At 47.1% G+C, this 16,879-nt stretch overlaps 1 protein-coding gene across 5 annotated transcripts in view; it reads left to right on the plus strand.

Annotated features, from left to right (window-relative positions):
- The window catches only part of DCP1A (decapping mRNA 1A), a 57,087-nt gene extending 49,566 nt beyond the window's left edge, over nt 1–7,521 (plus strand). For all 5 annotated transcript variants that reach the window (XM_045192184.3, XM_024556510.4, XM_024556509.4 and 2 more), the window contains 3 exons: nt 2,096–2,161; nt 3,631–3,849; nt 4,158–7,521. In XM_045192184.3, the coding sequence (XP_045048119.1) occupies nt 2,096–2,161; nt 3,631–3,849; nt 4,158–4,238 (366 nt within the window). In that variant the 3' untranslated portion in view covers nt 4,239–7,521. The remainder of the gene's footprint in view (nt 1–2,095; nt 2,162–3,630; nt 3,850–4,157) is intronic.
- The last annotated feature ends 9,358 nt before the right edge of the window (nt 7,522–16,879 follow it).

Genomic DNA, 16,879 nt, shown 5'->3' on the forward strand with positions numbered 1-16,879 from the left:
GCACATGCCTGGGTTGCAGACCAGGTTTCTAGTGGGGGGGTGTGAGAGGCAACCACACATTGATATTTCTCTCCCTCTCTTTCTCCCTCCTTTCCCCTCTAAAAATCTTGAAGAAAAAAAAAAGACAACTATTGAGCATGTCAGGGGCTAGAAGAAAGGAGAGGTCAGATGTCCTGTAGTGAACAACCAAGTTGACATTGTTGTTATAATGCAGTTCCTCTTCCGAAATTATTCCTTGATGAAAGCTAAGGAACTGTTTTCCTGTCAGGGTATGTATTGGGGCGGGGGCGTGTTTGTTTTTGCCTGATAGTTCCAGAAGTCCTCAATTGACTCAGGACCACCCAGATCCAAATTATCCCAGTGGTTGATCAGTTCCCAACTCGCTCAGTACAACATTCAGTGCCTGCCTTGTGCCAGGCACACTCGGTGCTGTAAGAACATCCCAGGTTTGGAGGTATGAGGTCAGATAAAGCTTTCTGGTGAGCTGATGTTCAGCTGAGATCTGAAAGCTCAGTAAAAATTAGCCAGACTTTCCCCAGACCTGTGAAAAGTGTTTGAGGCAAGGAGAGCAGCACGTGCAGAGGCCTGGGGATCAGAAGGCATTTGCTAAACTCAGTTGTAGTGTGACTGGATCTACTGTAGAAAAAAACATGGGGGAGATGGTATTTGTTGATGAGCAAGACATTGTAAATTGTGTTACGGAGTTAGAGGTTTGTCCTCAGAGCCCTGGGGAATCTTTCCAGGGCTTTGAAGAAAGGATGGCAGGATGGGAAAGGAGAAGACAAGTAAGGTGACCCATCAGGGAGGAGGCTGTGGCAGTCACCAGGCTTGAGTTGATGGAGGCGTGAATTGGGGAATGCAGACAAACAGGTTTGTTTAAAAAATGTGATTAGTGAGGCTTCCTGGCAGATTGGGAGGAAGGGGGTGATGTTCAGATCTCAGCTGAACATCAGTTTCACCAGGAAGCTTTATTTGACCTCATGTCTCCAAACCTGGGGCGCTCTTACGGCACCCTGCTGTGCCAGGCACTAGGCAGCCGCTCAGAGAGTCCTGAGGGAGTAGAACTGAGTGATTGTAAGGTTGGTGAGTTGTGAGATCACAGAACTGAAAGGAGGTAGCACCCTCTACTGTAATTGTATTGCTTACTTTTCAAGATCCTAGCCTCATGCCCTGTAATGATGATAACCCCCAGTCTTAACATTTTACTTAATAATGTTTAGAAGAGCCCATCATCACTAATTGTATATTATTTCTTACTTAATGGAATATTTTGTTTCATACTTTTGAAAGAGGAAGTTTAGTATCTTGGTTACATTATTCACTTGTTTTGGGCCATTTCTGTTGAGGTTCTCTGCATTCAAGGAGTGGAGGTGTCCTGCTTAATAGTTAAGTCTTATGCCCTGCACTGTGCCTGCTGCCATTGCCCTGACAGCAAAGCTCTGGAAATGCAGCCATCTCTCGTGAACGCCACCCCCTCCAGATTGTGACCTCTGGGAGAGCGCCCTGCTCTCTAGCCTGCCTTCTTTCAAGGGAAGCTCCCATACGTGTGCCTTTTCATTTACATGGCAATATCGAATTTTAGGACCCAGGGCTTCATTGAGTTCTAACGTATTTGCTCTACAAGTTCTTTTCTCTCCCGGTGAGCGAGGACAAAATTTAGCGTGTGTAAGTGTGACTCAGATGAAAACCATTCAGTGCTACCTGCCCAGAATTTAAATTACCGAATCAAAAGGTATGCTGCCAGGATCTTGCATCTCTGCAGACTCGACAGCAAAAATACACGTGGGCTGTCTCCAGCTCTTCTTAAGAGACACAGGTTCCTGCTTTTTCCTTAGCGATACCTTACAGGCTTTGCACACACCTCCCTGGAGAACTGAAGGAGCGGGGACCTGTCCTGCCACTCTCATCCTGCGGTCAAATCATCAATAGCGTTGTCACAAGTTCCTGTCAGCCTCTTCCCTCAGGAATCTAGGAACTAGTTGGCGTGAACTCCTGCCAGTGTTTCCTGTTGCTCACCTGCCTTTTTCCCCAGGAACTAGGAGATCTTCATTGAAATGTACTGCATCTGTTCATCTTTCTTTTTTAAACATTGCAGTCTATGCAGCAAAACCAGGATCCTGAAGTCTTTTCCCAGCCAAAGGTGTTATCCAGTGCCATCCCGGTAAGGACTCCCATTTTCTGAAGAACACATTATGTTTAAGTTCTGCAGGGTGTGAAGTACTTGAGTGAAATGTTTTAGCTTTCAAGCCTAGGCCCATTGTGGATAGCCCCCCTAGGCCAGGCTCCCCCTGCTCCCCAGAGCTCATTGCCATGACCTGTGTGTAGACTTCGTGTCATCTCTCTGAATGGATGTCTTCCCTGTGTGTACGAGGGCAGTGTCAGCCGCAGGGTGGACAGTCACTCAGTGTTTGTGAATGGGTGACCGCTGAGGGCACGTCAGCCGGGTTCTCTGAGTAGGACGTAGTCTTTGCCCTGGAAGAGCTGTGATGTCCCAGGTAACAGAGGACAGCGTCACCACCTGCTACACTGATCTCATTGGCCTCCCACTACTCTGACGACAGAGTCTCCCAGGCCTGTGTGTTCTGTCCCTCTCTTGTCCTCCCCTGCCCCATATTTTGAAATTTGTCCCCACCCTCCATCACCTGCCAACCTGGAAATGCACACTTACTTCTTTCAGTTCCTAAAATTTTGCATTCCCATTTGCCTCTGATCCCTTCTACCTCTCCTCAAGTCTCAGATTTTAAACTAAAGCCGGCTTCTGGTCATTTCTGTGGTTCGTCCTGCTGCATGGTGATCAGCGGGAGCTCTCAGCCTGGTGCTGCACCAAAAAAACAAGCTAAATGGCTCAGACATCGAAACCACAGCCCTTAAAGCTGTGGCAGGCTCTGTGCTTTTTGTACCTGAGGAAGGTGACAGGGAAAAGAGAGGTGCACGTCTCTGTGTGTGTTTTATAAAGTGTGAGAATTATTCAAAATTATTGCTGTGTTCTGATGCTTAGCATAGCTGTCTAAGAAACACATCCAAATGGTGGGAAGGAGGTGGATGTTAACTTTAAAGAAATTGTATCTTTGATACTTGGAATGGTAGAGTAAAATAATCGAACACTTCAAAAGAAACTAATATTTATGTAACTGGATTTTTTAATTGTCTTCCTATTGAAGTAAAATTTACATGTAATAAAATGCAGATTTTTATGAGTTTTGACAAACGTGTACCCCTTGAGTAACCCCACCCAATCACCATATGTAACATTTCCGTCACCCCAGAAAGTTTCCTTGTGCCCTCTTCCAGTCATTTCCCTGCCCCCTCCATGTAAAAACTTTACATTTTAATTTATCATAGTATTGTTCATATTGTGCATACCATGCTGATTATATATCACATTTCCCTTGTGTGGTGATCGGACTTGGCTTCCTATAATAGCTCCACAGCATTCTTATCACATAAATGGGCTTCCTAACCAGATATTAAATGCTCAAAAGCTTCTACTGAATGCTAATCTGAACTCCACAGTTACGTTGGACTCTGCTCCAGTCTCCTACAGCTTATCAGGTTATCAGGGGTTTCCTGCTTTGGGCCTGGCTGCTGGCTTCTGCACTTTGGTACAAAATGACCGTTGTTCCCCTGCAGGTTGCAGGCCCTCCACTGGTTACTGCGACGACCACTGCAGTGTCTTCAGTCCTGCTGTCCCCAAGTGTTTTCCAGCAGACAGCTGCAAGGGCCACGGACCTAGAGAGGAAAGCAAGCTCCCCTTCTCCTCTAACTGTTGCAACGTCAGAAAATCAGAGAAAGCCTTCCATTATTCTCAGCAAGTCTCAGCTTCAGGATACATTAATACATCTAATCAAGGTATGTAGGGTATCAGTTTAGTCTTTGAATTTTCATTTTTTAATTTTTAAAAAAATTCTAAGTTCTTAGAAATTAGGTCATAAAATAAATTCAGGACTAGCTGGGAGTGATGTTTCTCTTTCTGAGCATATACTCCTGATGGAAGAATATCTGAGCAAATTCCAAAATATTAATCATGGTTTCTCCTGGGTGATGGGGTGATTCTTTGGGTGACTACTTACACAAATCATTTATACAACTTGTTTTCCTAAGCTGTTACCAAAGACGTAGTTCTCATGAGGTCACTGAGACGTTACCTTCTCTTCCAGAATGACTCCGGCTTCCTCAGTACGCTTCATGAGGTCTACTTGCAGGTTCTGACCAAGAACAAAGACAACCACAACCTGTGACTGGAGCAGAGATCAGTCTGAAGACAGAATCTCAGCCTCAGAAACAAATGGGCCTCACATTGGAAACTTCTAAACAAAACATTGAGTTTTGAGAATCCTGAAATTGAGCCTATGAGAAAGAGACTCATTTCTTAAGAATGTTTTCCAAGGGACATTCTCAGTGATAATGGAGGTTTCACTGTGAAGCATCACCAGCAGACCTTTGTTTTGACAAAAAGAAAAAAAGAAAAAAAATGACCATCGTGTTAAGTTGTGTGGGTGTTTTCATCAGCTGTAAGCAAGTATGTGAAATAAGGAGTCTGATTTTTCAGCTGCTTTCACTTTCAAGGTCTTAGGAAGGAAGTATCACCAGCCTTGCAGCAGAGTTCAGCCCAGCCCGTACCCCTTTCCTTCTCTGTCCCCCTGGAAACTTGAGCATTAGGCTAATAATCAAGTTCTGAACAGAGCAGAAGTCAGCTCTGTGCAGTGTAGCTTCGAGTTGTAAAAGATCAGCGTTGAAATTGACACATTAAGACTGATTTGTTCAAATGAAGTATATTTCCTATGAATGCCTCATTTGGGCCTTTAAAGTTCTGAAAGTTGTGTTTTGTTTTTAGGTGTCCTCCGTGCTGACATGCAGCAGGCGCCCGGGGTCCTGTCAGGCCCTGTGGTGGTGTGGGAGCAGGCGTGTCACACCTTTGAAGCAAAGACTGGGGCTAGTAAAGCTCAAATTTCTATCAGAAATCTTCACTTTAAGTTAAACTCTCCAGTGTTTTCGAAAATGTTACATTTGTGTGTGAAGCATAGCCTTGTTTTCCTTTTCTGTGTAAACACAGAAGTCATTGTTGATTGTTTTCCTTAACACTTTGACAAAGGACCAGTGGACCAATCTGACAAAGCCATTTCTGGTCCCATTCCTCGAGTTTACTGAGAATAATTTTGAAGCTATGCAGAAAAGGGAGCTGTTACTCACACCGCCCTTACTTTACTGTAGTATATGGAGTTAAAACAAAGTGAAATTCAGAACTTTACCAATGTATTCCTAGGCTGTGACTACTTTTGCAGCCCCAAGTGTGAAAATATGTAAAGATGCTTTGTTATGCTGCTATTAATCTGCCATGATTTATATTTATTCTTTTATGGCATGTAATGGTGATTAGTAATATTTTAATGTAGACTTTGATTTATTTCAGCAATAGTAATTTTAAGATATTCTTTGAATGAAAGTGTCTTCGTTTCTATGATACAGGTCATTTTGTAGTATTTAACCAATTAAGATGCACTGCTTACTTTTCTGAGCACTATTTAATGATTGGGTAAAAACCCCAGTGGCTCAACCAGCTAGCGTAAGGACTAGCTGTGAATAACGCTGACAGGTGTGACGGTTCCTTGGGAACAATCATTTAAGCTTTAATGGTAACTCAATCATTAAGTCCATAGATTTTTTTTTTCCTAGCTGAGATTTTAGAAAATTACTTGTGAATTACATACTTGTTTTAGTTCGGGCTGAGTTTTTTCACAAGAATGCTTTGTTTGATTGGCTTTTGTTAATCTAAACATGCTTCCTGGGCAGCTTTTCTTCTTCTCAATTCAGTGTCCTCTCTTGCATCTGCCTAGTTGTGTGGGAATTGTGCAGAAGTCGGGAAACCTTGTAAGTTCTCATACTCAGTTGGGGATAGTTTGTTTACAGAGGTAGTGTGTAAATTCAGCAACCAAAAATGAATTGCTCGTGTATCACAGGGAAAGGAAAGAGTGAGGTACAGAGAGTTACTGACACCAGGAGATGGAGTACAGGGAGACCCGTGACTGTTCCCCGAAAACGGCTGCACCAGGAGGTCTGATCACACCCCGGGTGTAGTCTCGGTGGGCTCTGGTAAACAGAAGCATCAAGGGATTCTTGTTATAATAGACATTTGAATGGAAATGATGGCTCAAGTATGTGTAACATTCGGGGAGTTAAGAGAGACTATTCTAAGGAGGGTTTGTAATCAAAAATCTTAATTTCATCCTTTAATCCAAGGAGATGAATATGGTAGATGGTTAAAAGAATCTGTGATAAGGTTTCCTTAATGTGAAAGTAAACTTTTAAGTGCCCAAGTCATGGAGACTTGAAAAGGGTATGCCTGTTTAACTTCCAAATTTATATATTCAAAGCATTTATATAAAGTTCAGAAGCCAGAAGTTCACCATCATGATTACCAGGAAGTTAAGGCCAGAATGAGTTCCTGGAAAAGTCAGGCCAAGCCTGGATAATTGCACTTGGATACCTCTGGCCCAAAAGTCCCAGTTCGGTTGCCTTATCCCTCTTTCAGGCGCACTCCAGAACCTCGTGCTAGCTTGGGTTGCATGTTTACATTGCTACAGTGTCTTTACTGGGACCTTAGTTGAATCATAATGGACACCAAAACAGAGATGCTTATTGCTAGGCTTTGCAGAACTCCAGGTGGTGCATTTAGGCCACGCTGTCTATCTGTGTGCCCACCCCCACCCCCGGGGGTGGGGGGTGTTACTGCTCTTCTGTTGTAGTTCATGTGATGCCTTTGAGTGGACTCCTGCACCTCCCAAATGACCTTATTCCTTTAAGGCAGGAGCGCCTGAGATTTGTAAGGTGCGAGTTTGCATCCTGAGTTTTCAAATGACTGTCAATGTCAGGAGAAGCATTTTGTGCTTCTGCATGTGAATGTCCACAGCTTTCCTTCTAAGGCTTTTGGGTCATCCTCACAGAGAGGTGTTTTGTTAAGAGCCTAAGTTGACCTGGGTCCTTCTCTGCCAGAGGATGCACAGGCTAGTTTAGGATGTGTCGGACCCAATTTTGCATGTCAAACATTTGTTCTTTTTCTGCCCGTGTTTTCTTGTAAAAATTACAACCCCCATCAAATCCTGTACTAGGTATTTTTAAACAATGCAGCTTTATTGCTCTCCTCCCCAAAGAATGTAGTTTGAAATTTTCTCATTTTGGTAGTAGAGGCCATAACTGCCATTGTATTACTAATAATGCAACATGAAATTGAAGGTGCCTAACTGCTTAAAAAAATGAAATCAGCCATCATACTGTAACTCTGGGCAAAACGTGGAAACACAGAGGAATGAGAGGTGGCACAGGCATGAGGGGGCCCGGCCCCTGTGCGTAAAGACAAGGAGTCACAGGGACGTGTGTCCTGCATTCTCGCTGCACATTTGCTGCTGAGCATGTGTTTCTTTCATACCCATCTTTGGTTTTCTTCGCTTGCATTCAGAGTGGCTTGTGCCCTGTGTTTTCCAGTGTCTAAAATGTTAAGATCTGCACCAAGTAAAGCAATGAACACTGGGCTTTTGAAAAGCTGTGCTTGAGAACGTTTCCCTGAGTGCACTGGGGCCTCGAGGAGCCTGTTTTTCATCGAGAAAGATGTGTGCAATGTTTCACTTGGTTTTGTATTTGATCTGATACCTTCATTAAATGCTAAGATGCAATGTCCTTCACTTAGAGTGGGGAAATGCAAAGTTGTTTTCCTTTTATCTGCGATTCCTTAAGTGTGTTTTTAAAGTACGTGTTCTAAATGGGTTTTTATTCTGTATTACTGCTTTGGCCACGTGGCTCTCATGACTTTCAGTGTACCAGTCTCGGCTCCCTGGGAGGCGGGGGCGAGAAGCTCTGGAATTGCGGCAAGGTTTTTGTTCCATGAGCTCAGTACTGCGTCATCAACATTTTTAATGGTATGAATTTTGTACCATCTGTGTATGTTTGCAAATATTAAGTTATTACATGTTTTCAAATGAGCATTTTTCATCCTAAATTTTATATGTTTGCAAATATATTTTTTTAATAAAAGTTCGAAACCAAGTTTTAGCACCTAATAAATTTTAGTTGTGTTTTTATTTAATTTATAGAAGTGGAATCTTTTGAATGAGTTGTTCTACTTTGCCAGAGCCTAGCACTGGAGAGATGGGGTGGTGTGAGAGAACAAGACTGGCAAAACCCTTGCCTGCCTGTGTCCACACTGCGCCAGCCAGGTGGATCACGGGCCACACAGAAGCCTTAGATGAGTGGACGTCTAAAGAATCTCTTCCTCAAAGGTTTCCCCAGGTGGAGGATACATACAGTTCTAGTCACAGCCAAAAACACAGTTTTATAGGCGAATTTACAGTTTGGGTCATTTCCCAAATTCACCCCATGTGTATTGAATTACCATTGTGTGCCAGGCATCTAGGACAATAAGGAAAGAGTGAGGGAAGCAAAATGTGATTATTACGGGAAATAGAGAAAAGTTTAAAGAAAAATGGGTTAATCATATATCTCCCTAATAATTATTAACTTTTTAATACGTTTCCAAACAGGAATCTTCCCCAAAATGTTTGCTATACCTGCCTGCTTTCTTAGGGCAGAGCATATGCCAACTCTTGCTTTATGACTGTTTTTATTCACACACACAGCCGTCACCGTTAATGTTGCATGCTCATTCAGCACCTTCGGATTGCTGTCTCATTATCTTCTTGATCTGCACAATAACCCATTTTAGGGAGAAGGAAGCTGAAGCTGAGAGTGATTGAGGTTATGTGCCAAATGCTGCTTTTTAAGCCCATGGTGGCCCGAGGACCTGAAGCCAAGCAGACCAAAGAGCTGATCTAGAATTCCTCTCGACTCCGTGGCCTCCCTGATCAAGGGTTCTGGGTTGCTGTTCATAGTTTCTTAGGTCACTCATTACCACAACTTACTAAAAGCTAGAATGGTCTACTCACCGCTGCTCTTCCTCTGTCATGACCTGGGAAACCAGGTAACTAGGTCCGTTGGAATTTTGTGAAAAACTCAGGTCAGTGGGTACTGAATAAGCTGTAGAGGATGGGGTTGTAGGTTTCTGGGTTGTTTCCAATGATGTTTTCACTCCGTTTATGGGTCCTGATTCATAGATTAAATGTTGCCAACAACCTGATGTTTAAGTAAGGAAACAGTAAGAGATTATTGAGGCTTCTGGGAAACAAATGTTTGTCCCAGGAACAGCCTGTCTCTCCTACGGTTGTAAATGAGAAGCTAGAAATTGGACCGCTGGGTGGTCACTGAGGGAAGCCCACCTTTAGACGAAGCCAGGTCCTTGGAAGGCTGAAGGGAAGAGCAGAGAGAAACAGTCACTGAAACAAAGCCTAAAACTCAATCTACATCTCCACCTTTCAGACGGTGCCTGTTGGGTGACCTGCTATGTGCAGTATGAAGAGGCCTAACAGGCTTCTCGAGAGCTGAGATCAAGTCAAGATTCTAAACCTCTTCGAGTCTACTGAGTGGAGTTAGGCCAGAAGACAGCGCTGCCACACGCACACAGCACCGAGGTGAACCCATGCTGCCCCCGCACTGGCAGGAGGGTGGGGCTCCGAGCCCCACGGACGCCTTTCCCCTCGTCAGGTTCTCCAGGTAATAATTTCGCTAAAAGTGAAGATGACTAGTAAGATTTAACCAACAGAAGCAGGATAGCTTGAAAGGAAGTCATACAAAGTTAATGTGATAGTCAAGTCTATGTTGGACAAACATTTCTTTCAGATGAGTTTAAATAAATTGGAAGTGTAATTCCACAAGGAATCAGAACTGACATGTGTCATGTGCTTCATGCTTTGTATGCACTCTTATTTACCCCCTCCACACCCCGGAGAGGTGGAGGGCAAGGACCGCACGAGACCCCAACACACAACACCGACTTCCTGTCACCCCGTGGCGGGCAGTGGCACGGGCTGTGTTTAGATTGCTGTCAGTGCAGTACCCGAAAGGGCCCCAGAACACGGAACCAGGAAGGCAGCCGCAGTCCACAGGGACTATTTTCTTACCAGGTCCCTGTCACTCCAGAAAGACGGGTTGGGAGTACCTGAGTCCCTGCGAGGCTCTAGGCAGCACCCCCAGCAAACCAACCCCTGTTTTCTATGGAGTCTCTCAGAGTGTTGGCCATGGTGCCCTGGCTTCTGAAGCAGGTACAAAACACATTTTGCTACCCAAGCCCAATTTTGTTGTTTCTATCCCCGATGTATCCCTGCCCCCAGGGATTGCCCCTCCTAGGTCTCTCCCAGGCAGGGTTCTTTCCCCCAAATAGAGCTGGCCAATGTCCCACCCTGATGGCACTGGGAGGCTCCCTGACTTCTATTTGACCCCTGCCCTCTCCCACCAGGCCCTCCAGACTGGGAAGTGGACCCTAGCAATGGGGTGCAAACAGTGCCCCCATTTGCCATGCGGTCTGCACCAGGGGCCTCCACTCCAGCAGGCATCTCACCCCCTTTTTAAAAAAATATTTTGTAATTCCACCTTTATTAACCTGACCTGGAATTCATAGAGACCTATGCACAACTACAGAAATTTCACCAAATGCCCCAGTAGAAAAGCCCTGGTCTTCACTCTGACACTGTTCCCACCATGCCCAGGAGACTGCTCAGCCCCTCAAAGGGCTTGTCCAGAGCCTAACGCCCCTGGGAGTTAGCTCCTCCCAACCCTCCACGGCCACAGCCCCGGCTTGGCACTCATCGCCCTGACTCACCTGGGCTCCCACCCAAAAGGAGACTGAAGAGCTGTTTGCACTCCAGCCCAAGAGGGAGGGGTTATTAATTAATGCTCCTGGAGGACTTTGGAGTCCTTAAACAATGGCTCAGCTCAGTGACTGGAAGCTCAGCCCCTGTGACCACCCAGCCTCTCCCTGCGCTGTATCTCAGGGGAGGGCCAAGCAAGGTGGGCTGGCAGGTAGGAGACGACACATGCAGGTGCTACTTGTTCGTCCCCATCTGACCATTGGGGCTGGAGGTGGCAGCTACACTGTCCCAGACATTGTGCTTGACACCACGCCTGCATGGCCATGCACACAGGCACACCGCCACGCACGGGCCGCCCCGTTACACGGTGACTCCATGGAGACCTGGGGCTGCTTGAGCCCTTTGTATAAACTGTGGTGCAGAGTAGAAGTGTGTGTGTGTCACTATTTGTGGAGCAGAGTGAATTTCACCACCACAACCAGCTGGGAGGCATAGGCTGTTACCTCGTTCAGATGAGGGAGCTAGTGATTGAGTAATTTGCCAAAGGCAGTCAGTCCAAGTTCACGGCTAAAGCACAGCAGAGGCAAGAGTTCAACTGAACCTCCACCTCCCGCTGGGGTTGTGGAACGTGGAGAAAGTCTCTAGGTCCCTGGAGAATTGTGAAGGTTTTTGGAATGACAGCAGCATTGCTCTCTATGATGGGGCAATTTGATTGTGACTATTCCCCGTTACCCCTGGCGAGTGTGGCTCTCAGAGTGCTTCCTCAGCCCTAGGCCAGAGTAGGGCAATGGGAGGCTCAGAGGCAAGCTGCCAGGACGCTGGCCGAACACGAAACTGAGGCCGGGGCAGAAGGTGAGTGTCAAGGCAGCACGCTTTTCCCCTCTACAGCTGCCGCTGCTTTCCAATTCAGTATTCCAAAATTCGAGATGGGTTTATTGTCTCAGTCCCCCATACTCATGCCAGCCTTACACAGGTATAGTTTTGTTGCAGGGAATACTGTTATTTCAAAACTTGCTGTCCATGGTCACCTCCTTCTTGGAGGTTTCCCTGATCTACAGCCTCAGCAGACAATATTTTGGGGGTTTTTTGCACAGATCACAGCAGGCAAGTCTTCTGTACACACAGCCCTAGCCAGCCTGTGACCTGTGACCTCCTCAGAATCAACCGTAACAGAACTGCTCTCCTTCCTGAGCCTCTAAGCATAGCACTGGTACAGGAGCCTGGGTAAATGGAACAAAGGAATGAATGGATGAGTGGATCAGATGGATGAGTGGTCATTGCTGGTAAAACCAATTTCCTGTCCTGACTGGGTGACCCGCAGCAGCAGCAGCACCTCTGCTGTGCACAGTAGTGCAACCACTGCTTCCCTGGGGCTTGACTCGTCTAACTAACCAGAACCGGAGGCTGGCTGGATACCCGTGCTCATCCGGGAGTGCAGGTGGGGAGAGAGACAGTAAAAGCTACTGTGTCTGGAAAGCAACTACCTGGGTTTGGGACTTTGTTTCTCCTAGTCCTCCCATCCTTTAATGGCTTCATATTTCCCAGGAGGAGCTGTGGCTGGGGACAGTGAAACAGCCCCTCTATGTGCCTTTCTCCACAGTGCTTTAGTCCTACCCTCAATAACCATTCCCTTCAGCTATTCAGCAGCCGCCCAGGAGAGAATCCACTTCATCTCCCCACAATAAAATAAACACATGCATCTTTATTATTCATGAGAACAAGTAGCCACCTCCACCACCTTGGCCGGCTCAGGAAAACCCAGGCGCTAGGTGTAAAGGGGACAAGGGTGGCGACCTCTCCCGACCCCATCCTGCAGTCCATGCAAGGTGGGGTGTAACTGCTGTAAAAGTGCCCTGACTGTCAACAGCACTGCCCTAGCGCAGCCTGGCACAGCGCCCCTGGGAAGGAGCTGCCAGAGGCTGTTGAGGCAGCTCTATGCTCCCTGCCCGGGGAGGTGCCCAGGCTCCACTGCTCAAGTTGCAAGCTACAATGACTAGGCACCTTTTCTTTATGCACAAGGAAAGCAAGCCTGGAGGCCTTGGCTGGGCTAAATGCTGGTGCTCATCTTTCAGGAATGCCAATGTATCCAGCTCCAGGCCTTCCGGGGTGACTCGGAGGGTCAACAACCCAGTCTGGTCCTGAGATTGGCCAAGGACACACCGTGTTGACTGGAAGAAAGCTCTCTCTGCCAGAAACGCATGCTGGCTGGAGTGGGAGCACAAGCATTGTTTGTTACAGGGTAAACACAGAAACAACGCAAATGTCAGGGGGACAGTGACCGACCTTCCTCTGCGCCAATAATAATCCTGGGAGAGAAAAAAAGCACATAGACTCCATGGGAAAGGATTTAAGATGCATAGCAATGTAAACAAAAGCAAGACATGTGGAGAGTTCATACCTTATTTAGGATATTTATCGGTAGAAAGAGAAGAAAAAAAAGACTGGAAGGAAATGCCAAAAGGTTGTCCCTGGTGATCTCTGGATGGTGTGGGGTTATGAGGCACTGAAGTTTTCTTCTTTGTGTGAAGTTTTCTTCTTTTTTCTTCTTCTCAGCCTGGGCCAACCAGACAAGCAGAACCCATGGATATACGCCATGGTCTGTCCAGGAAAAGTCCAGCCATTGTTAATGTAACAAGAACGATTCGTGAAATATCAATGTAACCTGGCAGCCAAGGAGAGTGGACTGGAATGCGCATGTGTGAACAATGACAACTTCACTGTACTGATCAGTGGGGGCAGTAGATGATGTTGAGTGAGCATGCGTGTGCATTCAAAATGACTGAGTTAATGCACCAAATTTTGCATTAACCTTGAACATTCCTCTATGGAAACTATACGGATAATTCAGAAGGCCACAGCTATGGGCGACTGGTGACTGGCAGCTTCATCATGACAACATGCCTGCTCATGCATCATGTCTCATGCAGCACTTTTTGGTGAAATATCAAATCACCGAGGTGACTCAGCTCCACTTTAGCCCAGATTTGGTGCCCTGTGACTTCTGGATTTTCCCAAAACTAAAATCACCTTTGAAAGGGAAGAGATTTCAGACTGTCAATGAGATTCAGGAAAATACAACAGGGCAGCTGTTGGCAAGTGTGGAAAACTGTGTGAGGTCCCAAGGTGCTGACTTTGAAGGACTGAGGCATCATTGTCCTATGTACAATGTTTCTTGTATCTTGTATCTTCTTCAATAAATGTCTCTATTTTTCATATACATGGCTGGATACCTTCTGGATAGGCCTCTATATTAAGAGGTCTGTGCAAGGACTTGGCTTGCTCCATTGTAGGGGCTGGCTGCATGAGTCACAAACCTGCAGGGCAGCCCGTCACGAAGGTCAGGCTGGGCTCAGCACAGGCTAGCACTGCTCCTGAGAAATCACGTCCTTTCTTTAGCCTTTTAAGCAACTGAATCAGGTCCACCCAGGATTTCTAGACAGAGAGTGGCCTCACAGGGTTCTGACCTGGCACACAGGGCCTGGCAGGGAGGGAGAATGCAATCTCTGCGTTGTGAGAACGAGCCCATTCCATGGAGGTGAGGAAACTGAGGTCGAGAAAAGGGCAGGTATCTCACATTCCCGTTCTCCACTCTCTGCCCTGAGCACACACTGGGGCCTCTCCAGCGAGAGGCAAAGGTGGCTGAGCTGCAGAACAAGACTTTCTGGAGAGCTCTTTGCCAAATATGTTTCAAGAGCTTTAGAAGGGTTGCCACCATCCAACCCAGTGGTTTCCCATTCAGATCTCAGGTTTGGGAGATAACCCCCCATGAGGACAAGGGTTCAGGTACCAAAATGTTAACTGTAAGGTAACACTTAATGGTGAAAGACTGGAAACAGTCCCGACACCCATCACTAAGGGGTGCTGAATAAGTGAGGGCGTGGCTTTGTAACGGGACAGCCCACACCCAGTAAAAACGATGTCTTTGAAGGGTTTTGATATGCTAATGTGAAAATGTCAGAAAAAATGGCAAATTTTATATGACCCTGACAGTGTGTGAAAAAAGGAGAAAGAACTCAAACACATGTTGAGCAAAGTATCTACCTGTTTTCGGCCTTGCCTGACCCCCTGACATCCAGATGTATCCCACTCCCACTTTCTGGTCCCTGACCCTTGACCCTGTCTCGTTTTCTTCACAACAATTCTAATGAATCAATATGTGTCAAATGAATGAACCATTTAAATGGTGATCCTCTTTGGGTGGAATATTGCATGATTTTAGTTTACTTTAAAATTTTCTATACCTTCCAGGTTTTTACAACGAGCATGTTTTACTTTTGTATTTAGGGCGAAAAATAATAGTCCACTCAAGAAAAATTAGTTCCTGTGAGTTGAACCGTGTGTGATCACATCTTCCTGGGGGCAAATCAAACGAAGCATTTCCAGAGAAAGCCTCCTAAAGGAAATTTGGGGCATGGAGAGGAAAGATGGATTTATTAGAGCTCGAGCACTCAACCTGCAAGCCCATAAAGAGTGGCCATGCGTGGCCGGCCGTCTACTGCGTCCGGGTGCGCATCAGGCTGAACAGAGACTCACACGGCATTTGTCCCGGCCCGCAGGCTGCAGCCCTGGATGTGAGTCAAGGGAAGTGCCCTGAGAACCCCAACTGGGATATTGGCTCCACTGCAAGCCCCGGGCTGGCTGGCGGCCCCCAGAGCCTAGTCCGAACGTGCCCCAGGAGCATACACAGGGGCTGGCGCTGCCAAAGTGATGCCCAGTGCTGTCACTCAGAGCACAGCTGCGTGGGGCCGTTCATGCCTCATCGGTGCCCACTCCGTGGACCTGCAGGAGCACATCAGCATAGCTCCGCCCCAGGTTTGATGTGGTTGGCAAAACAAGGACAAAAGGAGCCCCCACCCACAAGCACCCACCACCTGGGGTTTTGCTCCCAACCCAAAAATATCCAGGGCAGCAACCTGGCTTATGAAACACGGGGCAGCTTTACATAACCATGAGAAGTCAAGAGAGGAAGTGCATTCACGAAAATGAACCCCTCTCCCCAGTCTCGGCAGTGTGTTTTCAAGATGGAATTTGGGCTTCACTTTTTTCAGATTATGTTCCCTGGCACTAAATTGCAACAAAAGCAAAATGTGTAAAACAGAAGCTGCAAGTCGCCCTCGGACTCCGCCTCCAAAGGCCCCCACAGCTCGGAGCCTGTCCTTGCAGCCTCTCTGCTTTGCCCATGCAGACTAGAAACAGGCAGGCACAGAGGCATGCACGCACCACACCCGCTTTTAGTTGTTTCTGACAGAAATAGGATTGGGCTCCTTGCTGTTTTATACCTCGCTTTTATTCTGTTAACAGCAGATCGCATTCTTCCCACCACGCACCGGACTTTCAGCGCTTTGCCTGCCACACCGCACTCAGCCCTGGGCGGCACCCCGCAAGGCACTGAACTCAGGTCCTCAGGGCCTCCCCCGTATTTCCTCCGGAGAGTTCTCAGAACCTGGATCAGAGTTCCCTGGGTGTCTTCTTAGAGATGCAGAGTCCTAGGCTCCCCCCCGCCCGGAGATTCTGATTCAGAGGTTGGATATGGTGCCCAAGGATCTGTGTATTTAACAAGTGCTCCGGTACTTCTGTGGTCGTTGGGACCATTAAGGAACTACGTTTCCTCACAGGCCAGTCCAACTTCTGTGCCCAAGAGTAAGCCCATTTCTCAGGAGTTTTGATTTTCATGCTATTCAGGTAACATGACTGCGTAGGAGTCCACCAGCCCCTGCCCTCAGCCATCGCAGACGTGTTTGCAAGTGGAGCTTCCCTCAGGATCATCTCCCAGGCACAGAGTCCCAGCTGAGGGGCCTGAGCACTGTGGGGGCCTTCGTGTCCGAGGGTCTGGCTGGGCCCAGGGCTGAGCCGCAGGAGGAGCTGGACTTTGGCTCTGCCCTGGGCTGAGGCTAAGGCACACAGGCTTTGCTGGAGGCCCAGGAGGGACTGTGGTCATGCCACCCTGCACTCTCCAGGGCACAGCAAGACTCACGGGACACAGCATGAGGGGGCTGCGTGTGAGGGTGTGTGAGCGTGCGGCGTTTCCAGCAACCTAGGCTTCCTCACGCCTGGGCCAAGTGCAACCATCTCTGGATCCCTAGACAGAGCTGGAAGATGCTTGGCCCACACTGCCGGTCTCCCACAGCCAGAACCTCTGCCAGTGTTGTTGATTGGTCCTGGCGTTTCCTTCCAAAATGCAACTCAGA

Source organism: Desmodus rotundus, chromosome 8 (genome assembly GCF_022682495.2).
Source record: "Desmodus rotundus isolate HL8 chromosome 8, HLdesRot8A.1, whole genome shotgun sequence".
In the NCBI taxonomy this organism is placed as follows: domain Eukaryota; kingdom Metazoa; phylum Chordata; class Mammalia; order Chiroptera; family Phyllostomidae; genus Desmodus; species Desmodus rotundus.